The sequence below is a fragment of the Siphateles boraxobius genome, unplaced genomic scaffold, assembly GCF_051911475.1.
Source record: "Siphateles boraxobius isolate OS27281-9 unplaced genomic scaffold, OSU_SipBor_1 76, whole genome shotgun sequence".
Taxonomy (NCBI): Eukaryota; Metazoa; Chordata; class Actinopteri; order Cypriniformes; family Leuciscidae; genus Siphateles; species Siphateles boraxobius.
The window spans coordinates 2,888,469-2,911,874 of NW_027509204.1; the positions used below are offsets into that span (position 1 = coordinate 2,888,469).

General features: G+C 37.2%; 2 protein-coding genes across 2 annotated transcripts in view; one reads left to right on the plus strand and one right to left on the minus strand.

Moving 5' to 3' along the window:
* On the minus strand, positions 1-23,094 carry LOC143724608 (translocating chain-associated membrane protein 1-like 1). The gene is made up of 11 exons (XM_077217788.1): positions 22,822-23,094; positions 20,450-20,516; positions 18,840-18,964; positions 13,802-13,918; positions 13,666-13,724; positions 12,300-12,384; positions 11,800-11,870; positions 11,117-11,221; positions 10,376-10,519; positions 8,266-8,423; positions 1-4,995 (listed from the first exon to the last, which is right to left on the minus strand). Exons 1-11 carry the CDS (start codon positions 22,939-22,941, stop codon positions 4,922-4,924), a joined length of 1,125 nt encoding a protein of 374 aa, XP_077073903.1. The 5' UTR covers positions 22,942-23,094; the 3' UTR covers positions 1-4,921.
* The window catches only part of aar2 (AAR2 splicing factor), a 5,397-nt gene continuing 5,057 nt past the window's right edge, over positions 23,067-23,406 (plus strand). Inside the window, exon 1 of the mRNA XM_077217786.1 lies at positions 23,067-23,385. The gene's annotated coding sequence lies outside the window, so the exon portion shown is untranslated. The remainder of the gene's footprint in view (positions 23,386-23,406) is intronic.

Sequence of the window (23,406 nt, forward strand, 5' to 3'; positions counted from 1 at the left end):
TTAAGCAAAAGGTTTAATCAAAGAACAAACATACAAAAAGCATCACAGACTTGCATAAATACATATATATATATTAATAACATTTTATATGTATAAAAAAACCCTATATATCTCAACATACAGGCAAGCATTCGAAAAGTAACAGCGTAAATGTAAAGCATGGTGGAAAATAATTTAGATTCTGTGTATCTGGTATTTCAGAAGGCTTTGGTGCATCTTTTAATTTGACAGATAATAATTGTGGTGATGATGAATGATCACTGCAAGTATTGTAAAAACTTATTTTGTGAATTTGATTTTTTGTCCATTTATATACACAAAATGAAAACAATTAAGTCACATCAAAAACAGCAGTTCTCCATTAGTGACAGAACAATGAGAGGGTGTGATGTTTATTTTCAGTGTTTATCCACCAGAATCCCATTACTCAAACAGAAAACAAAATGAAGACTTATCATACAGATTACAGACTCTTAATAACCTTTTATTTCCCAAATTAAAAACAGTGACAAATCAGGGAATGCGGCAATAACGTATAAATCTTTTCACAATATCTATAGTCACTAGAAGTATTTATCATTTTGCAGTCCCACTGAAATGGTAGAAAGCTTCTCCCACACAGTATAAAAATAATAAACCCATAAAGCAGTAAAATATTCATATGCTCTAAATAAAATGTTCATCTCTCAACATTTCAACGCTATAAAAATAGTTTACAAATCTGACAATTATTCAGTAGTGAATGACTTTATTTGATAATTTTCTTTTTGTCTTTAGTTTGCCAAGCATCAGTCAGCAACAAAAAAAAAAAAAAAAAAAGATTTGTAAAAAAAAAAAAAAAAAAAGGTTTCCTCCGAAAAATCCTGATCCACACAGGCAGAACAAAAGTTTAAATGTGGGGGTTTAGTTGGAGGTTTGGGACAAAAACAAAATCTTTCTGTGTAATCATGGGAGATTTTATTATTTTAGAAAACCTCCTGACCTCACACACACAATTTGTAAGACAAGAACAAGCACCAACTTGAATTTCAGGAATCAGCTTTGCATTACAAACAAAGTTTTACACATGTGTGAGGCATATCCATATATATATATCCATATAGCAGTGTTATTATAATAATATAATATTATAATTACAGATCGCAGTTTAAAACCCTGAATTGAGAATGACCTCTGAGCATTACCAAGGTCCCTATGAAAGTTTCTATGTAATCTTTGCTCAAGAAACTGTCTTTGAGTCTGGTTCTTACAAACTTACCGAACTAAAGCCAAACCAAGCATGTGAACTAATGTGAACAGACAAAATAATTGGAGAAAGTCCATTATAATCAATTTGGCAACTAATATACACCACAGTGTGTGTGTAAATCTGTGTAATAATCCAATAGCGTGTGTGTGTGTGTGAAGGCAGGGTTCACACAATAAATGAAGTGAACTGGCAGCTTGTGTCTTGCTTACATGCTTGATTATAAAACAAAAACAAGAAGTTTAACAGAACAGCACTTTTGATTCCAGGCCTATAGTTTTATTTCTGCTATTAGGCATTAAACGCTCTCAACGAGGCAATTCTCTCACAGATCGCAACATGCACACGTTCACGGCATTTCAACAAGGATAAAGAGGATCAAAACCTCTCATTACACTAATAAACACATAACAAAGACACAAAGAGAACTCAACAGTGCTGAAACCGAGAAAGACCACAACTTCTACTCGTTCGCTTAAGGACACTTAGAGAATCGTATGGTTTCATATGAGCTTCACGCCACACGCTGATGTCACGGGTTAGAGGTGACACATAACACACAACATCACTCTAACTGAAGGGAAAAGGCCACAGTGTTGGAAAAGAGTCTCCTCATATAAGAACAGGGCTTCACACGCTTCGGTGTCACTCACAGAAACGCTCCATATGCACATCGCAACATTTTGCACCCAAAACCTCTTCCAATTTTTTAATAATTTGAAAACTTTCCCACAAGACTGGCTTTTGTTGTGTTAAAGATAAAATCCACACTTACACAGTCATTTTAAAGTCTTTAAGCCAACCACACATCAAGCGACTTTGGACCGATTTCTCCCCTTCCGACAGTCCTAGGGAAAGTCCCGATTATCTGGATGGATCTACAGATTATCTCTTCAGATTTTCCTGTGGTGTGAGGCGTTCAGTATGGAAGCTTGTTTCCGCAACAGACTCAAACATTTTAAAAGATAATTGTGACTTTTTGTCTCAAAATTGCGAGATATAAAGTCAGAATTACGAGATCTAAAATCACAATTGCGTGTTATAAATTTCAGAATTACGAGATAAACACAATTGCGTGTTATAAAGTCCAAATCTAAGGAAAATGACTTTTTTCCTCAGAATTGCATGTTTTTATCTCACAATTCTGACCTCAACATGTTGTATGTTATCTGACAGAAGACTCACCTCCAGCTCGCGCTGTAACATGTAAAGCCCATGTTCACACCGACTCAATCTAAACCACCGGCCCCCCCTCTTCCCCGGTCACATCACGGCACTACTCACACTAGAGGAACAAAACGGTTACATCAATGATTTCTTATCGTCATGTTTGTGGTCACTCACATTTAAAAGTCAGGCTCAGACTACAGGAGTTTTTAAAATCCTAATCGATTGTGAAATCTGGTTGCAACACGCACATAAGGAGAATCTTCACAGATTGTTTTCCCTCAAATCTCAAACATTCACACACACACACACACACACACACACACACACACACACACACACACACACACACACACACACACACACACACACACACACACACACACACACACACACACACACACACACACACACACACACACACACACACACACACTACAAGATTGGAAAATTGTAGCACATCACACACTACATGATATTAAGATCAACATGCCAGATTTAGCACCTCACGTGACTCGCGGGGAAGCGAATGTAAACGTCACTGACATCTCAACAGGTTATGTCACGTTTCCTTCCACACACCTCTCCTATGATCAACACACCCGCACGGCAGCTTGTGTCGCGTAACGATTTCAGAAGTGCTCAGTCACTTCTCTCATTGGCTGCTGTGAAAGAACTGATGTAATTAAAATCCTAAATATCAAACATGTTTGATAGAATCGTCTTGGGCCGATGTGTCCACGATCAGGGGTGTGTTTCCCAAAAGCACCGATAGCCAACTATGTTTGCAACTTCTGTCGTTATCGTTGTTCAACGAGTCTGTGTTTCCCAGAACCATCGTTCTAACCAGCATCGCAGAGTTGTGTGATTGTGTTAGCGACACTCTCAATCTGTGGCTAGAAGAGTTTCTTGTTTGCATGACATGTGGACTCAATAAATCCTTATCTTGAGCCAAATAAGCAAGCTGACATTCAGTGCAATCTGTGTCTTTTATTTAGAATACATAGACATGTCATTTACATCTTTTAGTTTGTCAAGAGATTTAAAGTGTCGTTTTTGAAGAGTGTGCATGTGCGAACGTGCTCTAGTGTGTAAGAACGAGCCTATGAGTGAATCTGGAAATAAAGCAAAATAACTGAGATAAATGAGAAATAGTCCTCAGATGCCATGTCTGTAATTTATAGAAAAACATCTAGTGCTAATTCGATCTCAAACAGATTCATTAAAAGTAGTTATTACTCCACCATGTGCGTGACATCATTAACCAAAGTCGTTGAACTTGCATCAATACGGTTTGGGGAAACGGTCGTGACTCGCTAGTTGATTTCTTCTATAGTAGTGAAGCAGCGAGATACGTCGCTATTCGGGAAACACACCCCTGATGGGGAGGTTTAAGACTTCATCTGTAAACGCCTCACAATACCAGATAATCTGGGCTGAACATTGGACCGACCATTTGCCAATATCATGGACAAGATTTGTCAGAGAGGTAAATCGGGCACGGATCGGCCTAAAAATCCTGTAGTGAGAGCCAGGCTTTAGTGTGGCCCAGATTAAATTGGCATCACAACTGAAACAAGGAAGGATGTCATTAGGCATGAATTATGGATATATCGATTACCATATATGATAGCAATGATAGGCACCAAGAAACCGAACTTAAGCTCTTTAATAGTCCTGGGTTAGCATGTGAAGCCCTTCTTGGGGCAAAATGCAAAAAAGAAAAAAAGGGCATTATCAACCCTTAAAGAAATAAATCATCCATGCCTGCAGGGGGCGCCGTCATCCAACCACCTCAACAACTGTCCACAAACACAACCAAAAACTGCCCCCCCAGACCGGCTTCCTTCAGGGGAACTCAACTGATGTCACTACAAACAATCACAAAAAGATTCGCCTTAAACGACATTCACACTCAGCAAAACACTGAAACGGGAGTCTAAAATCTGCTTTCAGTGTTTAAATGTAAAATTACACAGCGAAGGTCATTTAAAAGCTACGTGAAACCGACGTGTTGTGTGTCAGGTGACCAGTCCTTCGCCACCTCAGCCTCTCATACAGGAGTTTCTGACTGAGCTTTAACAACGGGGACTCAAATGCTTCTATCCACACGGTGTGTTTCATGAGAAGCACAGAAATGATGTCGAATCGGGGTTAACGGTGTTAAGCTCAGGGCCAGATTAACTTCTCAGCACGACAGACAGAGATATTTCCATTGTGCAGATACTGGAGTTGAAAGTGAGGATCAGGCAACTATAACTTCTCTTCATGTCCAACACAAACCATTCAGAAAACCTCCCTCTCTAACCAGAAGTCACGAGCAAATGGATATAATGAATGATTATAAATCTATAGTTCTTTTTGAAAATGAAAAATTACACCTGAACCATGCCGTACAACTTAGTTCCTTAGTCTGTGGTTCGTTTCGCAGTTATCAATCTGTTTCTTTCCTAAAGTTCAGAGTGGAAACAGAGCATCACATTTCGGGCACCTGCGGTCTCTTCCCTCTTACGAGGCTTTAGCTTTTCTTGCTCTAGGCGATGTCTTGTCGTCTGGTTTCATGACTCCATTCACTGAACCCCCTGCCAACAAGAAACAACAGCCTTAGGAAGAAAAACAAAGGAATTTCAAGACCACTGTGAATGTCTGGATCTGCAGCATTTCCTGGTAGTGGCATTTTGTCAAAAAAAACAACAACATTGTTGTGCATGCTTTTTAGACTCTAAAATTGCTAGGAAAAATTTAAGCCAAGATATGTCTACCCAAGATATGTTCCAAATTTGAATTTGATATCACAAAAATGTGGGTTCCTATGAGATTTTGTTTAGGAGCTTTACCAAAAACACATTACTTAGATTTTTTTTAATGTGTCACAGATCCTGTGTCACAAATTATTACATTTCCATCACAATATCACTTATATCACAAATCAGAGGCCAAATATGGAACCATGACTCTTTCCAATGATACGTTTAGTCAAGATTAGAAAAGTATTCGATTTTAAAATAGTGCAGTAAATTTTATCTAAGTTTTAAAGTACTGTTTCCATTGAAAATCATTGTCCAATGAATTTTGAGTGTTTATGCCTTTGATTGATATCTGATGACTACTAAAATATGTGATAGAAAAAAGGCATTAAAGAAAATCCCCGCCAGCTGTATCACCAGTGAGAAACTGACAAGTAACAACTTTCCTCTTTTCTCAAACGTTTATCTGAAGTAGGGATGGGACGATTACCGGTTTCACTATACACCACGATAAAATGTACTGACGGTTAGTAATATCGTTTAAAATTCAATTATCATTAAAACCGTGTTTGATTATCGCGATTTTAATAACTCACTATAAATCCTGTCCAGCCAGAAACAGTCTGACGCAGGCTGAGGTGTGGTCATACTTTAGCATTTACAAAAATCCTGAGGGAAACTTAATCGAGGATGGTCACTCTGTCTGCAGAACATGCTCAAAAAAGTCGCTGTGATAAACACTTCAAATCTGCCGAGCCATCCTGTGTGACCATCATCCACTGTTGTAGCGAACGCAAGGCAAGTTAACTTTGTCACAAAATGTTGTTTTGAGTTCAAATATTTTATCTCACTCACTTGAAATAAGCTTGAAGCTTCCGCGAAGAAAAGTTCGCACTAATAAGTGGCTTTTAGCCAAAGACAAACGAACAAGTTCAAACAGCTGTATATTCATTGAACACTTATTACATCAATTTTTTTTTTACCACATAATTACGGGGACATATTGAATAGAGATTAATGTCTCTATTCTTACCTGTTAAACCCATTTTGTACAGCGTACAAAACTCGTCCAGACAAGATGATCACAACAATATTATCAAATTCTGTAAACAATAAATCAACTCTGATTTCATTTTCAATACAATCAAAAACGGAGACGCGAGATGACAAATTGTGTTTGAATGAAATGAGCGCGCCCGTTGTGATGCATGGATGTGCGCTGAGTTACGGTTATAATATGTTGCTACTGACGACGGTCATAAATGCCACAGAATAGAATCTTACTTTTAAAAGTGCATAGAGCTGCTCGTTTTATTTGTTGTTCGTTGATTCTCAAATATAAAACTTGTTGAAATGTTTTCAGTGTGAGCATCAGTTCTTTTTTAACACTTTCATCTTGTTTCAACAAAACCGTGATAATATTGATAATCACGATAATTTCGGTCACTATAATCGTGATATAAAATCTTCATACCGTCCCATCCCTAATCTGAAGTGACTTATCTAGATGTTCAGATGCTTATGGTCTTCAACATGGTGGAATACACTGAGAGGGGCGACCCGCGGCATATATAAATGACACTTTTTACAATAATAATTAGGGATGGCCCGATACCATTTTTTTCAAACCGATACGAGTACGAGTATTTACATTTGTGTACTTGCCGATACCGAGTACCGATACCGATATTTCTACCACAAAAGTAACTATAGGCTCCCAGAAAAGAAGACAGAAGACTAGTTTAGAACACAGGTTAGAAGACTGTTTTTATTTTCTTCTCTGCTTGTTTTAACAAGTCTAAAAATAAATAATAATGAGTAAAATAATAAATCTATTAACACACAAACCACTGTTAATTTAACATAAAAGCAAGCAGTTACTGCGTGCATGGTCTGACATTACTGAATGCGCCCAAAGCGCGCTCCCTTAATAGCCTAATTCCTAAAGCTGACAGTTCATCGCGATCTCACAAATCTGTTATCATCAATGAAGCTGACAGCACAATGAATCTTTCATAATATCCACACTTTGTTTGTTATAATTAGAGGATTTGCCAGCATACAGAATTCAGCACTGAACAAAAAAGTTCAGAGCGGTGAGGGGAGTCTATCTTAAATGCTTCTGATTGGCCATTGCGTTCAAGAAATCAACACACATGTCTGTGATTGGCTACATCGCTCAACGCGGCAAACATGTTATGAATAGAAACTCTGGCCTGTAAATCGTTTCTGTTTTGTTTCGGTTGTTTTTCTTGCTTTTCTGCAACATATGAATAAAAATCTATTAGTTTTAATATGTTGTATTCACAGATATTTCTAGTTTGCGGGAGTCCCGCGAATCGTTTTATTCTCCCGCAACCCGCACACAGAGTGAGTGCATTACTGCCCGCGCTCGCACTCTGCCATCAGATCTAGTGCCGTGCCGCACTCTATTGCGTTGGGAGTGCACGTCCCTATGCCTCAGTTCACCTCGACAAAGCACTCGCGGCGGCCAGTTTCGTTTCACAAAATGTATGTGGTATCGGGGCGTGGTATCGGCAAATTTTTATTAGTACGAGTACGAGTATATGAAGACTGTATCGACCCGATCCCCGATGCCAGTATCGGTATCGGGCCATCCCTAATAATAATACGTTTATTCCTTTGTTTCAAAAAAAAAGTTTGTGTACAGACGTCAATGTTGTCAAAATGATCCCCGTTCACACGGATCCGTGAAAAAGACTAAAAGTGCTGTATTCTGCTGGTAGGCCAGTAGATGGCGATGTCACTTAGAAAAGAAGTGCCACACGCTTATAGACTGAACATGTAAAACGTCAGTTATCACAAAAATTAAGTTTTGTAGTTTACACCAAGATGATAACGGTATAGTTTTTAAAACCTTGTACTTTGAAACCTGTTTTCAAAATTTTGCATTTTCATGTCCCCAAAACACGGCTGTTGTCCAAATGAACGGCCAAAGTGCATAAAAAATTTTTTGTTTTGTTTTTTTAAGTTAAAAACCGTGCGTAAATGGCCCTAATTTGGGAGAAAAGTAATATAAATAGAAAGATTATTGTAATTTATCATTATAATTTACATGCAAAATGGCTTTCGGGAAAGACTCACCTCTGGAGTCCTTCTTGCTGGGTCTGCTTTTCGGGCTGACAGCTTTCTTCTTACTGGCCTGGATTTGAGATTGTTCTCTCCACTTCTTTAGCTGGAAGTTTATGAATTTCCACATCATCCAGGCCTGGGTCAGGCAGATGGCCGACAGACAGGTCATCCTGAAAGAGGACAGTCCAATACTCACAAATACCCCAATTCAGCATTTAACGTCAGAATAACTGCAGTTTGCAGAATACAATTGATGATTGCCAATACAATTGTGGCTGTAGATGATGACCAGCCTAACGTCACAGAACACATGGCACTGGTCATGTACATTCACACTTTCAAAACCACCATCTCGTACTGGCATAGCCGTATCCTTGGGATGAACTACTTATTCAATTTCAATTTAACTTTATTTCCCGACTCAAGGTCCATTAGAGAGAAAACATTCAACAACCTACACAAAATACTAAACATTTAAAATAGACAATTATGCCAATACTTTCTCATAAATAGTAGTCGACCGATATATATATTGGCCGATATTTGGCCTTTTAAAAATATCGGCATCGCCCGATCAGCGCTCGCTGACATTCTCCGTCTTCATTAGTTTACGATCTCTGTCACTCATATCTAATACTTTGTTAGACACAACTGGTAAACAAAGAAAATAAATGGTATACGAAAAAGTAAAGCGTTGCTTTTATATATTTGTAACAGAAAAGGCAAACAATCAGGCTAAAATACTTTATCATTTACCGTCAACATTCAGCAAATGCGCATCTACATCATTTAAACAAATCTATGAATATCTAATAAACATTTAATTTCACAAACCTTGCAGATTTAATCGAATCCAGCTGTGATATCTTGTGAAGTGTGTATTTGTAGCCTGCATAAACGTGTTCCTGCGAGTGACGGTCCATGTATAGTGAGTGAATGTGAACAGAAGATCAGCTTCACAGGAGACCGTCGAAAAACTTTAAATCCTTCATTTTAAAATATGCTGTGCTATATCCAGTGGCCCACTGTGTCATATTCATATCGTTTTCACTGTGTGCTTTATGTAAAATTAGTGTTCCCTTGTCTTTACTTGAAAAAATATGATTTTCCAGAGCGCACGTAATGACCAGATTACTGAGTGCCGTTGCAGTGTTTACTTCCTTTTCATTCACATATTCATATATTTTTAAACATTTAGTTTATTTGTGAAAAATACTGTAATAGGATTGCAGATTCAAGAAGTTGCCATCTAAAGTATAAGCATGTTTATTTTAAGGATTTGTTTTCTAATTTATTAAATATTGATTAAAATAAATATTATTTATATTTATATATATAAAAAAAATATCGGCTTTATACAGGCCATCCCGCTCTCTAAGATATCGGCATCGGCCATCAAAAAACCACTATCGGTCGACCACTTCTCATAAATGGCTGACATCGCACCACACTTTGCCTAGGGTTTGACGACAGCATAATAATAGCATTCTTTGCATGATCCAGCCGATTATAAAGCCATAAAGGTTTTTGCTCTCAACATACAAAATCGATTATTGCACTGCTCCACCAAATATATAATCCTCATACAATTATTCCAGGTAACCTGAAGGTTACATAGGCTCACTTTTTTAAACCCACAAGAGAGCAGTATATAAAGAAGTACATTATGCTCTAGGTTTATCTTAACCTGATCCCACCACACATACAATTTTCTCACCAACATATAAACTTGGGTATATAACATTCGGCACTGCTTATACATATCGTCATCATCACACGTTCATCATTCCCCAAATATTTCGTTTTAGTGCATACATTAAGTACATGCCCTGACAAATCAAAATCTGGAAAATGAAGGTCCTTATCCAGTTTTGTTCTACATATCATGGCAACACTCTTCTTCATTCTTACATCATATTTAATCCCATAATCAGAGTATACATTTAACAGCTGTGAATGACCAGATCGTCAGCATACATCAGATGATTGATTAAGATATTACCCAGCATGCTTCCAGTCTTACAGTCACTTAGTTGTTCTGTTAGAATATTAGATCTGTCTACTGCTTACATTAGTAAAACTAAATTACACAGAGCAAGCAAGCATGTGGGACATGACCTACCTGACAGTGAGCACATTGAAGTTTCCATCCGCTAAGGAAAATCCCTGATTATCTGTGCGGGACAGGCCGAATCCGAACGTCAGAACAGAAACAGTGAGTGTCAGGAGGCGGGTGATGACAAACAGCAAAGCCCACAGTGTGAACCTGAGAGAGAAACAGCACAGGACATCTCAAGCTTTTAATGGTGTTAATATGTCTATGTGGTGTTTTTAATATGCTTTAAGACAAACCATGTGTAAATTCATAAGTCGACAGCATTGCTGAGTATTTTCTCCTTAAAACTGCAGTGAACCAAAAAACAGTCTCAAAAACACGGCCTGAAATCGCTGGTGTTTCTGACGTCACAAACTACCTTGTAACCAATCAGATCAACGTGTGATCGTCAATGAGTGGATCTCTGAGCTGAGTGAGTGAGTGGAGGTGGGGCTCATTTGCATATTCAGAGAACCGCGCATACTAAATGAGGAAAGGGTGTCGAGTTACATTCAAGCAACTTTAAGACATGACAAATTCTTTTTCAAGGAAAAAACTTTTAAATATGTAATTTTGGTGATAAAACATGAGTTCCAAGGGATAAAATGATTGACGGGGACTTTAACAGTCTCTGCAGAGGAAGCGTGTGTGGGGAAAGGAAGTAGGCGTTATGTAACGTTATAAAAACATTATTATGAGATTATAAGACAAGAAAAATGTGGAAATAAGCACAGTGACTTGAGGGCTCGAGATAGGAAGTGAACAAACCCTTTCTGCTTGTTTTCATCACTGAAGTAGAAGAGTCGTGAGGCGTGAAACAGCAGCTCTACCAGGTAATGTGGCACCAGAAGAACCAGACCTAAACGGTGGAGACTGAGAGGCCACACACGCACACACACACACGAGTAAGATTCACTGTTAAACCAGTCAAAAATAAACATCTATAAACTATGATTACCCATATTCATGCACTTGTCTACCGTGTGCTGTGCAAACAGAAAACATGTGAACTCTTTTTGAGCAATCTTGCCGTCAACGGGCACAGGGCCACGACCCATCTAAATTATACAGATGGAAATGTATTGCCCATTTTCAATGGGTAAGTGCCCAAGCAACAATCGCTCTGCAAGATTGCCCAGCAACATTGCTTAAAAAGTTGCCTTGTGTATCATCACCTTTATAACACTCTGGGTTGTAGTTGTCTAAATGAACATGGCCTTCCTCTCAGGCCCGTTTTAATGTTCACAGTCATTTCCAATCTTCTAAAGCTAATCATTCTCACCATTACAGATGCTATAAATAACTGTATAGTCACTGTGCAAAATGAATGAATGCTGCAATAAATTGAGCTCTTTCTCTTTAAAGGGAGACAGATGAACAGGTTTGGGTCTCTGTGTCTATCACTATCCTCATCATAACACAGATTCACCGTGAAATGAGAAAACACTCACTTGAGGACATAGGCACCAGTGATGTGAAATATATAAAGGCAAATATAGTAGAGTTGACGTGGAATATCTTCCTAAAAACAAAAATAAACCCAATATCAATTTATTTGCATATTACAAGAACCATGTTGGATAACAATTTACAATAAGGTTCATTAGGTAACATTAGTTAACTACCTTAGTTAACATGAACTAAGAATGAACAATACTTCTTCAGCATTTATTAATCTTAGTTAATATTAATTTCAACATTTACTAATAGATTATTAAAATCAAAAGTTGTATTTGTTAACATTAGTTAATGCACTGTGAACTAACATAAACAGCGGGAGTTTTATTAACTAACATTAACAAAGATGATTAATACATACAGTAACAAATCTATTGCTCATGTCTAGTTCATGTTAGTTAATACATGAACTAAAGTTAACTAATAAACCGAGTAAAGTGTTTCCCCATACTGTATAGAAACTGCTCTCAGCTCCAGCTGAACTAAGCCTTACCTTTCGTACTTTCTGGAAATACAGTTCAGGAAGAGCGTGGAGCCAGTAGGCAATCTGACAGATGTAGAAAAACTTGACTTGGAAACTAAGAGACAGAAAGATGATTGTAGATCAGCCTCGACGGGGCACTTCATGTGTCAAACACTCACACAAATAAATAGGTTACAATCTGAGTACTGATATGCTGAAACCATAGAGCACGTGCAGCACAGCATCATGGCCAGGAAACAGCACAATGTTTGTCTGAGTGGGATTTGAACAGCTGTTCATTGTTTTTGGATAGTTAAATTACAAGGCATTTAAGATCTGGCTTTTTATTGAAGTTTACTGAACAACAAAATAGATATAAGTTCATATCTTCTACTAAAGCTAATGAGAAATGTATTTCTGAATAGTGTATAGGAATTAACTGATGCTGCACATTTCTATTTCTCGCGGGTCAAAATGACCCGAAGCCCTAAAATTATACTTAATTTTTTTTGGTCCAGAAAGGTTATTTTATTTCATTTTGCTAATATTTTTTCAAAATTTAAAGCAAATTTTTTTGTGTGGAGATTTTTTTAGTGCATTTACTTTTAACTTGTTACATTTTATCAATAAATAAATAGTAATTTAAGCACATTCCTCACATTATTTCAACTTTTACAATTTCATGCATAACCCTTTTAATTCTGCTCAAAATACCTTTGCCGACCTCTTGTGGGAAATATTAATATAACATGATATTTCATGACTCTCCACTAGATGGGCTTATAGCTCTATATGAGTAAATGAGCTGTTCCTCTGGGTCCTAAAGCCAGTTAACTTCATTATCCATTCAGATACACATGCAGACATTATAAAATAACTTTTTGGTAAAGTTTTAGCATTTTTAGTTTTTTCTATGTGTACTGAAGCATTCCTCGACTTACATTAATTCCCAACAGGGTCAATTTGACCCGCGAGGGAAGGATTTGTTACTTTTTAAAATTTCAACCACAAAACTCCTCAAATCTTTTTTTTTTTTGTATTCGTGGTTCAAGTGCAACAAAAGTGCTGGGGTCTTGGACCTTTCTGATGAACACTAAATTTGTAAAAAATGTTGTAAAAATGTTTTACATGGATCCTCTAACACTTGGACTTAACAGATATAAACCACTAACATTACATGACTGCTAAATAAATGATCACTATCCCTATTGTGCATACTTAGTGATTTGAATGAGCACTTTACCAAAAGCATTAGATTCAGGCACACAACATGTCCCGCACTGTCTGTATTACACATTAATGATGCCTCATGTGGCTGATGGACACTTTTATCAGCAATCGGACAAATTTTTTTAATGGCTGTTAGAATGAAGTCGTCACATGATTCAAAACTCACGCCATGTGAATATGAGGATAACCTTCCCAAAGAAAAGTTGGATTTGTCACAAATTCCTCCTGTGGACAGAAAACCACAGTCAGTTATTGTGTGTGTGTGTGCAGGATAAATGAGTCGTGATGTCTCGATGACTCACATTGGTGAGGATGCTGACGCCCCAGACGAAGGAGAACAGGTAGAAGGAGGCCAGCTGTCCCGACTCGTTGAACTTGCTGTGTTTAGTTTTGGACAAGTGTAGCCGGCGATTGATTTTCTGCGGGAAAGGAGTCAGGTTATTGCCATTCGAGTCGCTTTCAAGATCCATTGTTGAATAAAATAAGTCTGACAAAGGCTTAAGGCCTGAAATGGCAAGAAGTCACGGACAAAATCACAATATTTTTGCGTAAATATATAAATAAATGTGCACAACATTCTTTACCTCCACGTCGTGCATTAAAGTTGTGTAACGCACACCTAGATAAAGAATATCCCTTACTTGCACGCATATACATACCACTTAACTACCACTTAAAAATATATATTTTTTAGCAAGCACAAATTAAATTTATAAATGTTACAAAAGATTCTCTTTCATATAAATATTGATTTAAACTTTCTATTCATTAAACAATCCTGAAAAAATGTATCGTTTCCACTAGGGCTGTAATGTCCCAGTCGATTAATTGGTCGATACGTTCTGGTTCGACTAAAATTCTGATTGGTCGATTTTTTTGCGTGTTCATTTCATCAGGGGGGAAGCACCAACTGCTAATGGGGGTGTTTTCAGAGTACCCCTGTTTCACAGGTAACAGTCTGTCTTCAGAACACCCCTTGTTTTCACTTTTTTAGATTAGCCCAACCCACTGGAGAAGAGAGACAGATAAATAGGCTATAGAAAGTTTGATGCTGAATATTATTTATTTAATTGTGAGAGCGTTGAATAGTCAGTCTTCTTCTAACATGTCAACAACAAAGACATCGACAGCGTGGCGGCATTTAGTTAAAAAATTGATTACGGCAAAAAGGTCGAATGCAAAGTTTGCAAGCAACAGTTTGCCTTCCACAGCTCGACGACAAACATGACATATCATCTAAAAGCGGTAAACTTGTCTGCGTTAGGTTGCCCTGTCTGTTTTGAGTAGGCTATTATGAACATATCAGAATTGGCGTATCAGTTATGCACTTTATTTCGTTTCTGCTCTTTATCTGGTTTGTTAAATAAATATTCTTTTTTTATTAAAGTGGACGTGCCTTTTGTGTTTATTAAGAGTAAAAGCTTTAAGTTAATAGTCTATTCGTGTTTCAGCCGCGCAGCTGGGCTCTGTGTGATGCACAGAGCGGCTGAAATGATGAACTGAATGACAGTTATAACTTATTATAACATATGACAAAAAGAATTGTCTAAATTATGTTGCATATTCCTCAACAGTTCTTGTGATATCACTAGTTGACATTGTACTATTTTCGGAAATGATTTTGCGCAGGTGCACGTGATGCAACGCTGTCAGAGCCGACAGACTCGTGTGTCATACTCATTTCAGGGGAAAATAATTAGGTAAAAAATTATTTAATATACTGCAAATAGCCTACTAGTTTTTTATGTTAATTTATAATCCATTTAGGTGGACAACAAGGCTACCAAGTACTGCGCAAAGTGCGCAGATAATTAATTTAACGGGGTTTTTTTTCTAACGTAATTTTTAGTCGAAAATTTCAGGACTTCAGTCGACCAAGATTTTCTTTGGTTGAGTACAGCCCTAGTTTCAACTAAAGATGCACGATATATTGACCACCATATCGGTATCGGCCCAAATAAGAAAATTTGGCCAATATATTAAAGCTGACAAATAATGTATTATGTTATTCAGCTGAGACACTTCAGATGCACACTGTTCAACATGATGGTTTTAAATCGCTTGAAATATGATTGAAATCACTTTAAAAAAAAAAAAGGAAAATACGGTTCAGTGCAACAGTGCAAAGTCTGTCATATAGACTACATAAAATTATCATGAGAACATTATAACTGTGTGCTCTGGACATGGATTTTAATGTTGAGACCTTTGTTTCTGTATTCAGACTCTAGAATTTATATTCAAATATAAAGAATTATCCTTATCGGGCCAACATTTTTCCATCGGTGCATCCCTAGTGTGTAAACACACACACACACACACACACACACACACACACACACACACACACACACACACACACACACACACACACACACACACTCACACTCACACTCACACTCACACTCACACTCACACTCACACTTTTCAACATTAATAATAATGTTTCTTGAGCACATCAGCATATTGGAATGATTTCTTTAAAAAGTTACAATATTACTGTATTGAGTAAATCTCTCTCCACACACACAAAAAACATTTTGCACTTTTAAAAGTAAAAAAAAAAAAAATTCTATTAGAAAACACATTAGTGTATTGTAGAAACTAGGGCTGAACGATTATGGAAAATAATCTAATTGCGATTTTTTTAACCAATATTGCGATTTAATATGCGATTACTTTTTAAGTTCTTTACCTTGTTAATTAGTTGACAAAGACAAGCAATAAATCATTGTACACTAGAGATGGGAATCTTTAGGCAGCTCATGATCCGATCTACTTTTTTTCTTATTGATTAATCTTAATAACACTTAAAATATGTATTTAATTACATGTGTAAATATACATACTTAAAATATATATATATTAGGGCTGTCAAAATAACGCGTTAATTTCGATTCATTAATCTTAGAAGAAATAACGCGTAAAAAAAAATAACGCAGATTAATCCATTCCGTTTTGACCTTTGCGGAGCCGTTCTAGCATTCATGTAAAAAGAAGGAGGGAGACAAGAACGCGCTGCTTGGATCATTGTTTGGAACATTTACTTATAACAAACGGAGTTCGTCAAACTCTAAAGTACCACATAAATGCAAAGCATCCAGGAGTTTGTGCGTGAGTCGATGAGTGTGTCTGAGAGAAAGCGCGCTTGTGTGTGTGTGTGTGTGTGTGTGTTGTAACTTTTCACGCGCTCTCACGTCACACAACCATTTTCTCACGCACAGAAAAATCGCGCACCAAAGAGAGGACACGGAAACAGACAAGACAGAGCACGTTACTATGATATTAAAAAAATCTCAGCTCTCAGATTCTGTTAATTTTATTACGAAAATCAAACAATACCGTTTTGGCGCTTGTAAATCATCTCTAGCTAATTGTAAATAAACACGAATGACCAATGTTGAAAGATACAGTAGGGCAGCCTAAAACTTACCGAAATGTATATTCCTCGATCAATCAGTGTTTTTCAACCGCGAAAAGAGGTCAATAAAACAGCTGGAGAACAATTATGTCACATAACATTTAGCCCTAAGTTACCTCAGGAAAGCCATTTCATGACCATATAGCATGTTATAGTTGGCTATAAAAAAAGAGCTATAGAGAGTATTTTTCAAAATGTATGTAGCCTACTACTATATTACGTATGTATTATATTTTTACTTATATCAATGTTGTTATTTGTAATAAAGACGCATTACATTTAATTTGAGCTATTTTTAACCTTAAATACTACCAGCTGATATGGTAATATCTCTGTATTTTTACAGCATTGGGTGAGATTTTTTTTTCTTGAGAAAAATGAATGCCTATATTGTGTACCTAATATTTATCCAAATGAGTCAATATTGCATCAAATCACAATAATTAAATTAAATTGAAATCGTGAAATTTGTGTCAAGCAATAATAATAAAAACGTAGCTTACCAGAAATTGTACCATGTAAACATTGTAAGATTGTGTATGCGATTAATTTAGATTAATTAATTACAGAGTATGTAATTAATTAGATTAAAAATTTTAATCGATTGACAGCCCTAATATATATATATATATATATACTGTATATATAAACATATTGAATTAAACCAATTACATGTTAAGAATTTTAAATAGGCTATAAACTAATATAACTTCAAAATATATGAGCTAGTAAATAAAGAGGAACAAAAAAAAACATTACAAGCAATAAACAAAGAGTGCTTTCAGTATTTAAATTAGGCTGTCTGAACGTTTTTGCATTCACACTAATGCACATATCTCTTTTGAATTTGTAAATGTGGTTTGTCTTGTTGGGTTACGACAGGGGTAGGCAAGTTCGGTCCTAGAGAGCCGCTGTCCTGCAGAGTTTGGTTCCAACACAGAAAAAAATCTGACCTGCCTATAGCCTTAATAATCCTGAAGACATTGATTAGCTTGTTCAGGTGTGTTTGATTAGGGTTGGAACTAAATTCTGCAGGAAAGCGGCTCTCTAGGACCGAACTTGCCTACCCCTGGGTTAAGATATAACTGACCGTGTTTACATTAATTTTGCGTCATAAAAGCATTTTGAGATGCAAGAACATTTAACCAACGAGTCGCTCACGGCCGCATGCACGAGCGCTCTTCACAAAGCGCGCGTAAGTATTTTAAAATGAAAGCAGCTTTCTCAGTGATTTTTATATGTTTAATATATAAGCCAACTGCATTCCAAAAGACATAAATAATGCCTTTGTGGAGCATTTGTAAGGGAAATTCCGGCGGCCATGACCGCGCACGACATGCATCAAAGCGGCAAAACCTGTGCAATGAAGCCCGCGACTGTCCTTGTAATTCGCTTAAACCCCGAACTTTATGAAAGATTATTTTTCGGAAGGTTCGAGCAGTGTCGTGTGTGTGTGTGAGAGAGAGAGAGAGAAATTAGAACCAATCAGAATACGGTTGTTTCTAAAGCACGCGCAGCGTCATCACGCATCTGTGTTTAAAAACTAAGCCCAGACGCGTAGCGTGCCAAGTTGATGCTTGATCTGCAGACTCTGCTTTTCTCTCGCGTGTCACGTGACTAGTGTAATCGCAGCTTTTGCGGTTACAAAATCGTGTTTCATCATATCGCGATATTATCGCAAATGTAATTAATCGTTCAGCCCTAGTAGAAACTGCACTAATGAGTGACCAGTTACACTGAAAGCAGAAACATGAATGTTTGGTGTTTCCCCTCCACTGTAACTGAACGAGCCTGGACGTCCTGCAGCTTTGAGGAGAAACTGTGAGCTTTTATATCACGAATGAACATCTGAGCAGTGATCCTGAAACACAGCGTTAAAGATTTCCTCTTTCCCAGGCTGAATATAAGGCATTACTCACGTCGAGGATGTACTCCTGAATCAGGGCATGCAGAATGATGGCGATGAGCAGGTAAAACAACACCGTGGCAATGTCCTTGGGTCCGTACTTGTAGAAGTTCACGGGTTCAGGCTTGTCCTCTGCATCTGAGCAAACCAACACACATTCATACACACTCATTAGGGGTCCAAGCAGTGCAGCTCATCTAGACACACTTCTCACTACAGCAAGACCTGTGATGTGCTCATCACACACTTGACATTTCTCAACGGATGCAGCCTGGGTGAGAGGTGAAAGGTCATGAGCGGCAGAAAAACACACTCGTGAGTAGAAGAACTGTATCGTCTGTGGACTCCTCACAAACGGTATTTTATAAATAAATAAATATTTTCACGGTCACTATAATGTGTGAATTTACACTTTCCCTGAGGGTACGTTTACACATGTGCTAAAAACTGTTTCGTGTAAAGATGACATTGTCTGAGCGTTAGCCATTCACACGGATCTGCGGGAAAAACTCATTTAAAATAATAAATAAATCATTTTTAAAAAGCGTGTTCTTTTCCAAGAGATTCATCCAGTAATGAAACAAGTGAAGTATTTATGAATCATTCATTAAAACTGATGTTTTTTAAATAATTCATTGTAATTAATTAAGCATTATTAAATAGACTGCAACTCTTAATATTGTGTCAGAACCTCTAGTGAGTTGATTTTGTTTAGTTGTCTATTCAGAATCGTGGAAGATTCGTATGGAAACTTGTTTCCACCACAGAATAAAACATTTTAAAGATAGTCACGACTTTTTCTCTCACAATTCTGACATTTTTTTCTCGCAATTGCGACTTTATATCACGCAATTCTGACTTTATAACACGAAATTACGAGTTTATATCTCGCAATCCTGACATCTTTTCTCGCAATTGCGAGTTATAAAGTACAATTCTAAGGAAAAAAAAGACTGACTTTATATAAGAAGAGATATAAGAAGTTTATATCTCACAACTTTACTTTAATACAAAATTGCGACTTTATATCACGCAATTCTGAGATGTAAACTCACTATTGTGAGAAAAAAGTCAGAATTGTTTGCAACAAAAAAAAAATCATTTTCGATTCATCCAGAATTGTGCAGCATTTCCACATTGAAGCACAGACTGACAGAGAAGAGGGAGGAATGGGCATCAAAACACCATCATAAAATTAATTGATGTTTTAATTATATTTGTTTTAAATAATAAGATATCTTTTAATGAAAAATAAGTTTATTTTTAGGTTCATAAGCATATTAAAAAAATAAAATAAAATCTGGTCTTTTCAGGTCCACATGGTAAAAGCACGTTTTTTCACCCCTTTTTTATTACCCAAGACACGAAGCTTCCAATATCACCCTCGAGTCCGAGATTTGTACCTGAAGCCGGTCTCGGGTTTTCGGATGAAAGTGGACCTGTGAAGACTATCTAAATGATTGACTCTGAATCCTTCACTCACACAGGAAAATTGTTCATCCACAGACATTTTGTGGGAAAACAACTGGGTCTTTCGTTTCAGTTTGTCAGTTGTAGTCACATGTATTTCAGCTTGGACCCTGATGATTGTAACTTAGCATTGCTGAAAGATCTAGGCCGTACCTGTCTCCAGGCTTTGTGTGACATTATACTGGACTGTGATGAACATGATGGCAAACTTTGCTGTCACCTGCAATAAAACAAAAATCATATGAATACACATATACAAAAACAAATTGCAAAAGCCACAACATTAACAGCACCACATCAAATATGCCCTGCCGTTCTAGTACAAACTGCTGCAATATTCTTACAGAAACAGAGATTCGATTTTTAAAGTTTTTATAGTTTATAATATAGTGTTTTAAGGAAGTTTAAGTTGGGAGGAAGTTGAGAACATTGTACAGGTCAAATATCCGTTTCTTCCATGTAAGAGTCAGACTGTAATGAGGAAGCAAAGTCAGTTATCTTTTCATTTTTTGACGTCCTTGACTTTAGACCATTTAGCATGTTTAGTGCATTTAGCTAAAATATTAAAATAACTTTCACTTGCATTCAGTGGCATGTGGACACCTACTTCTAATAAAGCAATTATATTAAGAACAACGTATTAAGATTTTATGTCTTCACTGAAATATTCAACCCATTAATTAATTGCCTGTGTAATACATAATGCATATTTACATAACGTTATAAGATGGCCATGTTATTATTTGAGTGTAATTTTAGTTAAAAATACACTAAAATGTGACAATCGTGTTACGACTACAAATTTCAATAGCATGATTTCATAAAGGTTTGATCAAAATAAATACGTCAAACATGATAATGTGGAGTTTAATAGTGTATAATACAATACACTATCATGCTCAAGAATAATCCTGCTGTTGTTATTTGAGTTTTAAAGTGAATAACCTCAAACATGACGTTCATGTCATAGATTTACTGATCAAAACAGGTTATGATATGTGATTATTAAAAAATAAGCTCAAATGTGACGATCATGATATGATACGAGTTTAATAGGAAATGATAACTTCAAACATGATGGCCAATCATGTTTGATATAGTCGATCATTGTATGATATGGATTTAACACAGATTAAACATGTTATGTTATGGGTTTAATAGGAAACTCTAACCTGAAACATGACAGTCATGTCATAGATGTATTACTGATCTTATCAAAATAGGTTTAATAGGAAATAACTTCAGACATGATGGCCAATCATTGTATGATACCGTTTTAACACTGCCTGAAGATGTTACGGTGTGTATGATACAGATTTAACACTGCCTGAAAATGTTACGGTGTGTATGATACCGTTTTAACACTGCCTGAGGTTGTTAAGGTGTGTATGATACCGATTTAACACTGCCTGAGGTTGTTAAGGTGTGTATGATACAGATTTAACACTGCCTGAGGTTGTTACGGTGTGTATGATACCGTTTTAACACTGCCTGAAGATGTTACGGTGTGTATGATACCGATTTAACACTGCCTGAGGTTGTTACGGTGTGTATGATACCGTTTTAACACTGCCTGAGGTTGTTACGGTGTGTATGATACCGTTTTAACACTGCCTGAGGTTGTTACGGTGTGTATGATACCGATTTAACACTGCCTGAAGATGTTACGGTGTGTATGATACCGTTTTAACACTGCCTGAGGTTGTTACGGTGTGTATGATACCGTTTTAACACTGCCTGAGGTTGTTACGGTGTGTATGATACCGATTTAACACTGCCTGAAGATGTTACAGTGTGTATGATACCGATTTAACACTGCCTGAAGATGTTACGGTGTGTATGATACCGATTTAACACTGCCTGAGGTTGTTACGGTGTGTATGATACCGTTTTAACACTGCCTGAGGTTGTTACGGTGTGTATGATACCGATTTAACACTGCCTGAGGTTGTTACGGTGTGTATGATACCGTTTTAACACTGCCTGAAGATGTAACGGTGTGTATGAAACCGTTTTAACACTGCCTGAGGTTGTTACGGTGTGTATGATACCGTTTTAACACTGCCTGAAGATGTTACGTGTGTATGATACAGATTTAACACTGCCTGAGGTTGTTACGGTGTGTATGATACCGTTTTAACACTGCCTGAGGTTGTTACGGTGTGTATGATACCGTTTTAACACTGCCTGAGGTTGTTAAGGTGTGTATGATACAGATTTAACACTGCCTGAAGATGTTACGTGTGTAACGTTATGATTAATTTTTATCAATGCCTGAGGTTGTTAAGGTGTGTATGATACCGATTTAACACTGCCTGAGGTTGTTAAGGTGTGTAACGTTATGATTCAGATTTAACATTGCCTGAAAATGTTACGGTGTGTATGATACCGATTTAACACTGACTGAGGTTGTTAAGGTGTGTATGATACCGATTTAACACTGACTGAGGTTGTTAAGGTGTGTATGATACCGATTTAACACTGACTGAAGATGTTAAGGTGTGTGTTTATGAGTAAACTCAGACCTCGAACATGAGCCCCAGCAGGACGACCATGGCCACACACGACACCATATCCGCGTGATTCTGGATGACAAACTCGTGGCTCAGCACTGGCGGACTCTTGTTCTTCTTGCGGAAGCCCATCGCTCTTCTGTCGCAGGAATACACACTCCTGATCACTGCAGACACTCGCAGAACAAGCAGATCAAGGCTAAAACCACACTATTCCGTCATAAAAGCCCCACTACAATCACACCCGCTCGCGATGTACACCGGAAGCTGTTGAGTGTCCGACAAAGAGCAGCGAAGGTGTTGCTGTAAAAGTCTACAACAAAAACTTCTTCTTTTCTTGAGAAATAGCTGTTGGATACAATTTTGTTAGAGACTTTAACGGAGGACGAGGAAAAAACGCGTGTAATGCCCCATTAAACTTGTGGGGTGACACATTTTCCACTACAAGCAAATGCAGATAGATGTTGTGTAAAGTAGGACTTTTATTTTGCCTTTAAGCGGAAGTGTCTTTCTTGTTGATTCACACATGGCTTTTACGCAGAAATGCTGGATTTGTGACTGAGCGCGGTTGTTTTGGTATTATGAGTTTTCTATTTT

What these genes read in the sequence shown, in the direction of transcription:
- LOC143724608 (XM_077217788.1), bottom strand. Translation starts at nt 22,941, where the DNA reads ATGGGCTTCCGCAAGAAGAACAAGAGTCCGCCAGTGCTGAGCCACGAG. An exon ending in CACACAAAGCCTGGAGACAG is followed by an intron (nt 18,965 to 20,449) that starts GTACGGCCTAGA and finishes TGGTTTGCTCAG; the next exon opens with ATGCAGAGGACAAGCCTGAA. An exon ending in GATGAAAACAAGCAGAAAGG is followed by an intron (nt 10,520 to 11,116) that starts GTTTGTTCACTT and finishes TTTCTCTCTCAG; the next exon opens with GTTCACACTGTGGGCTTTGC.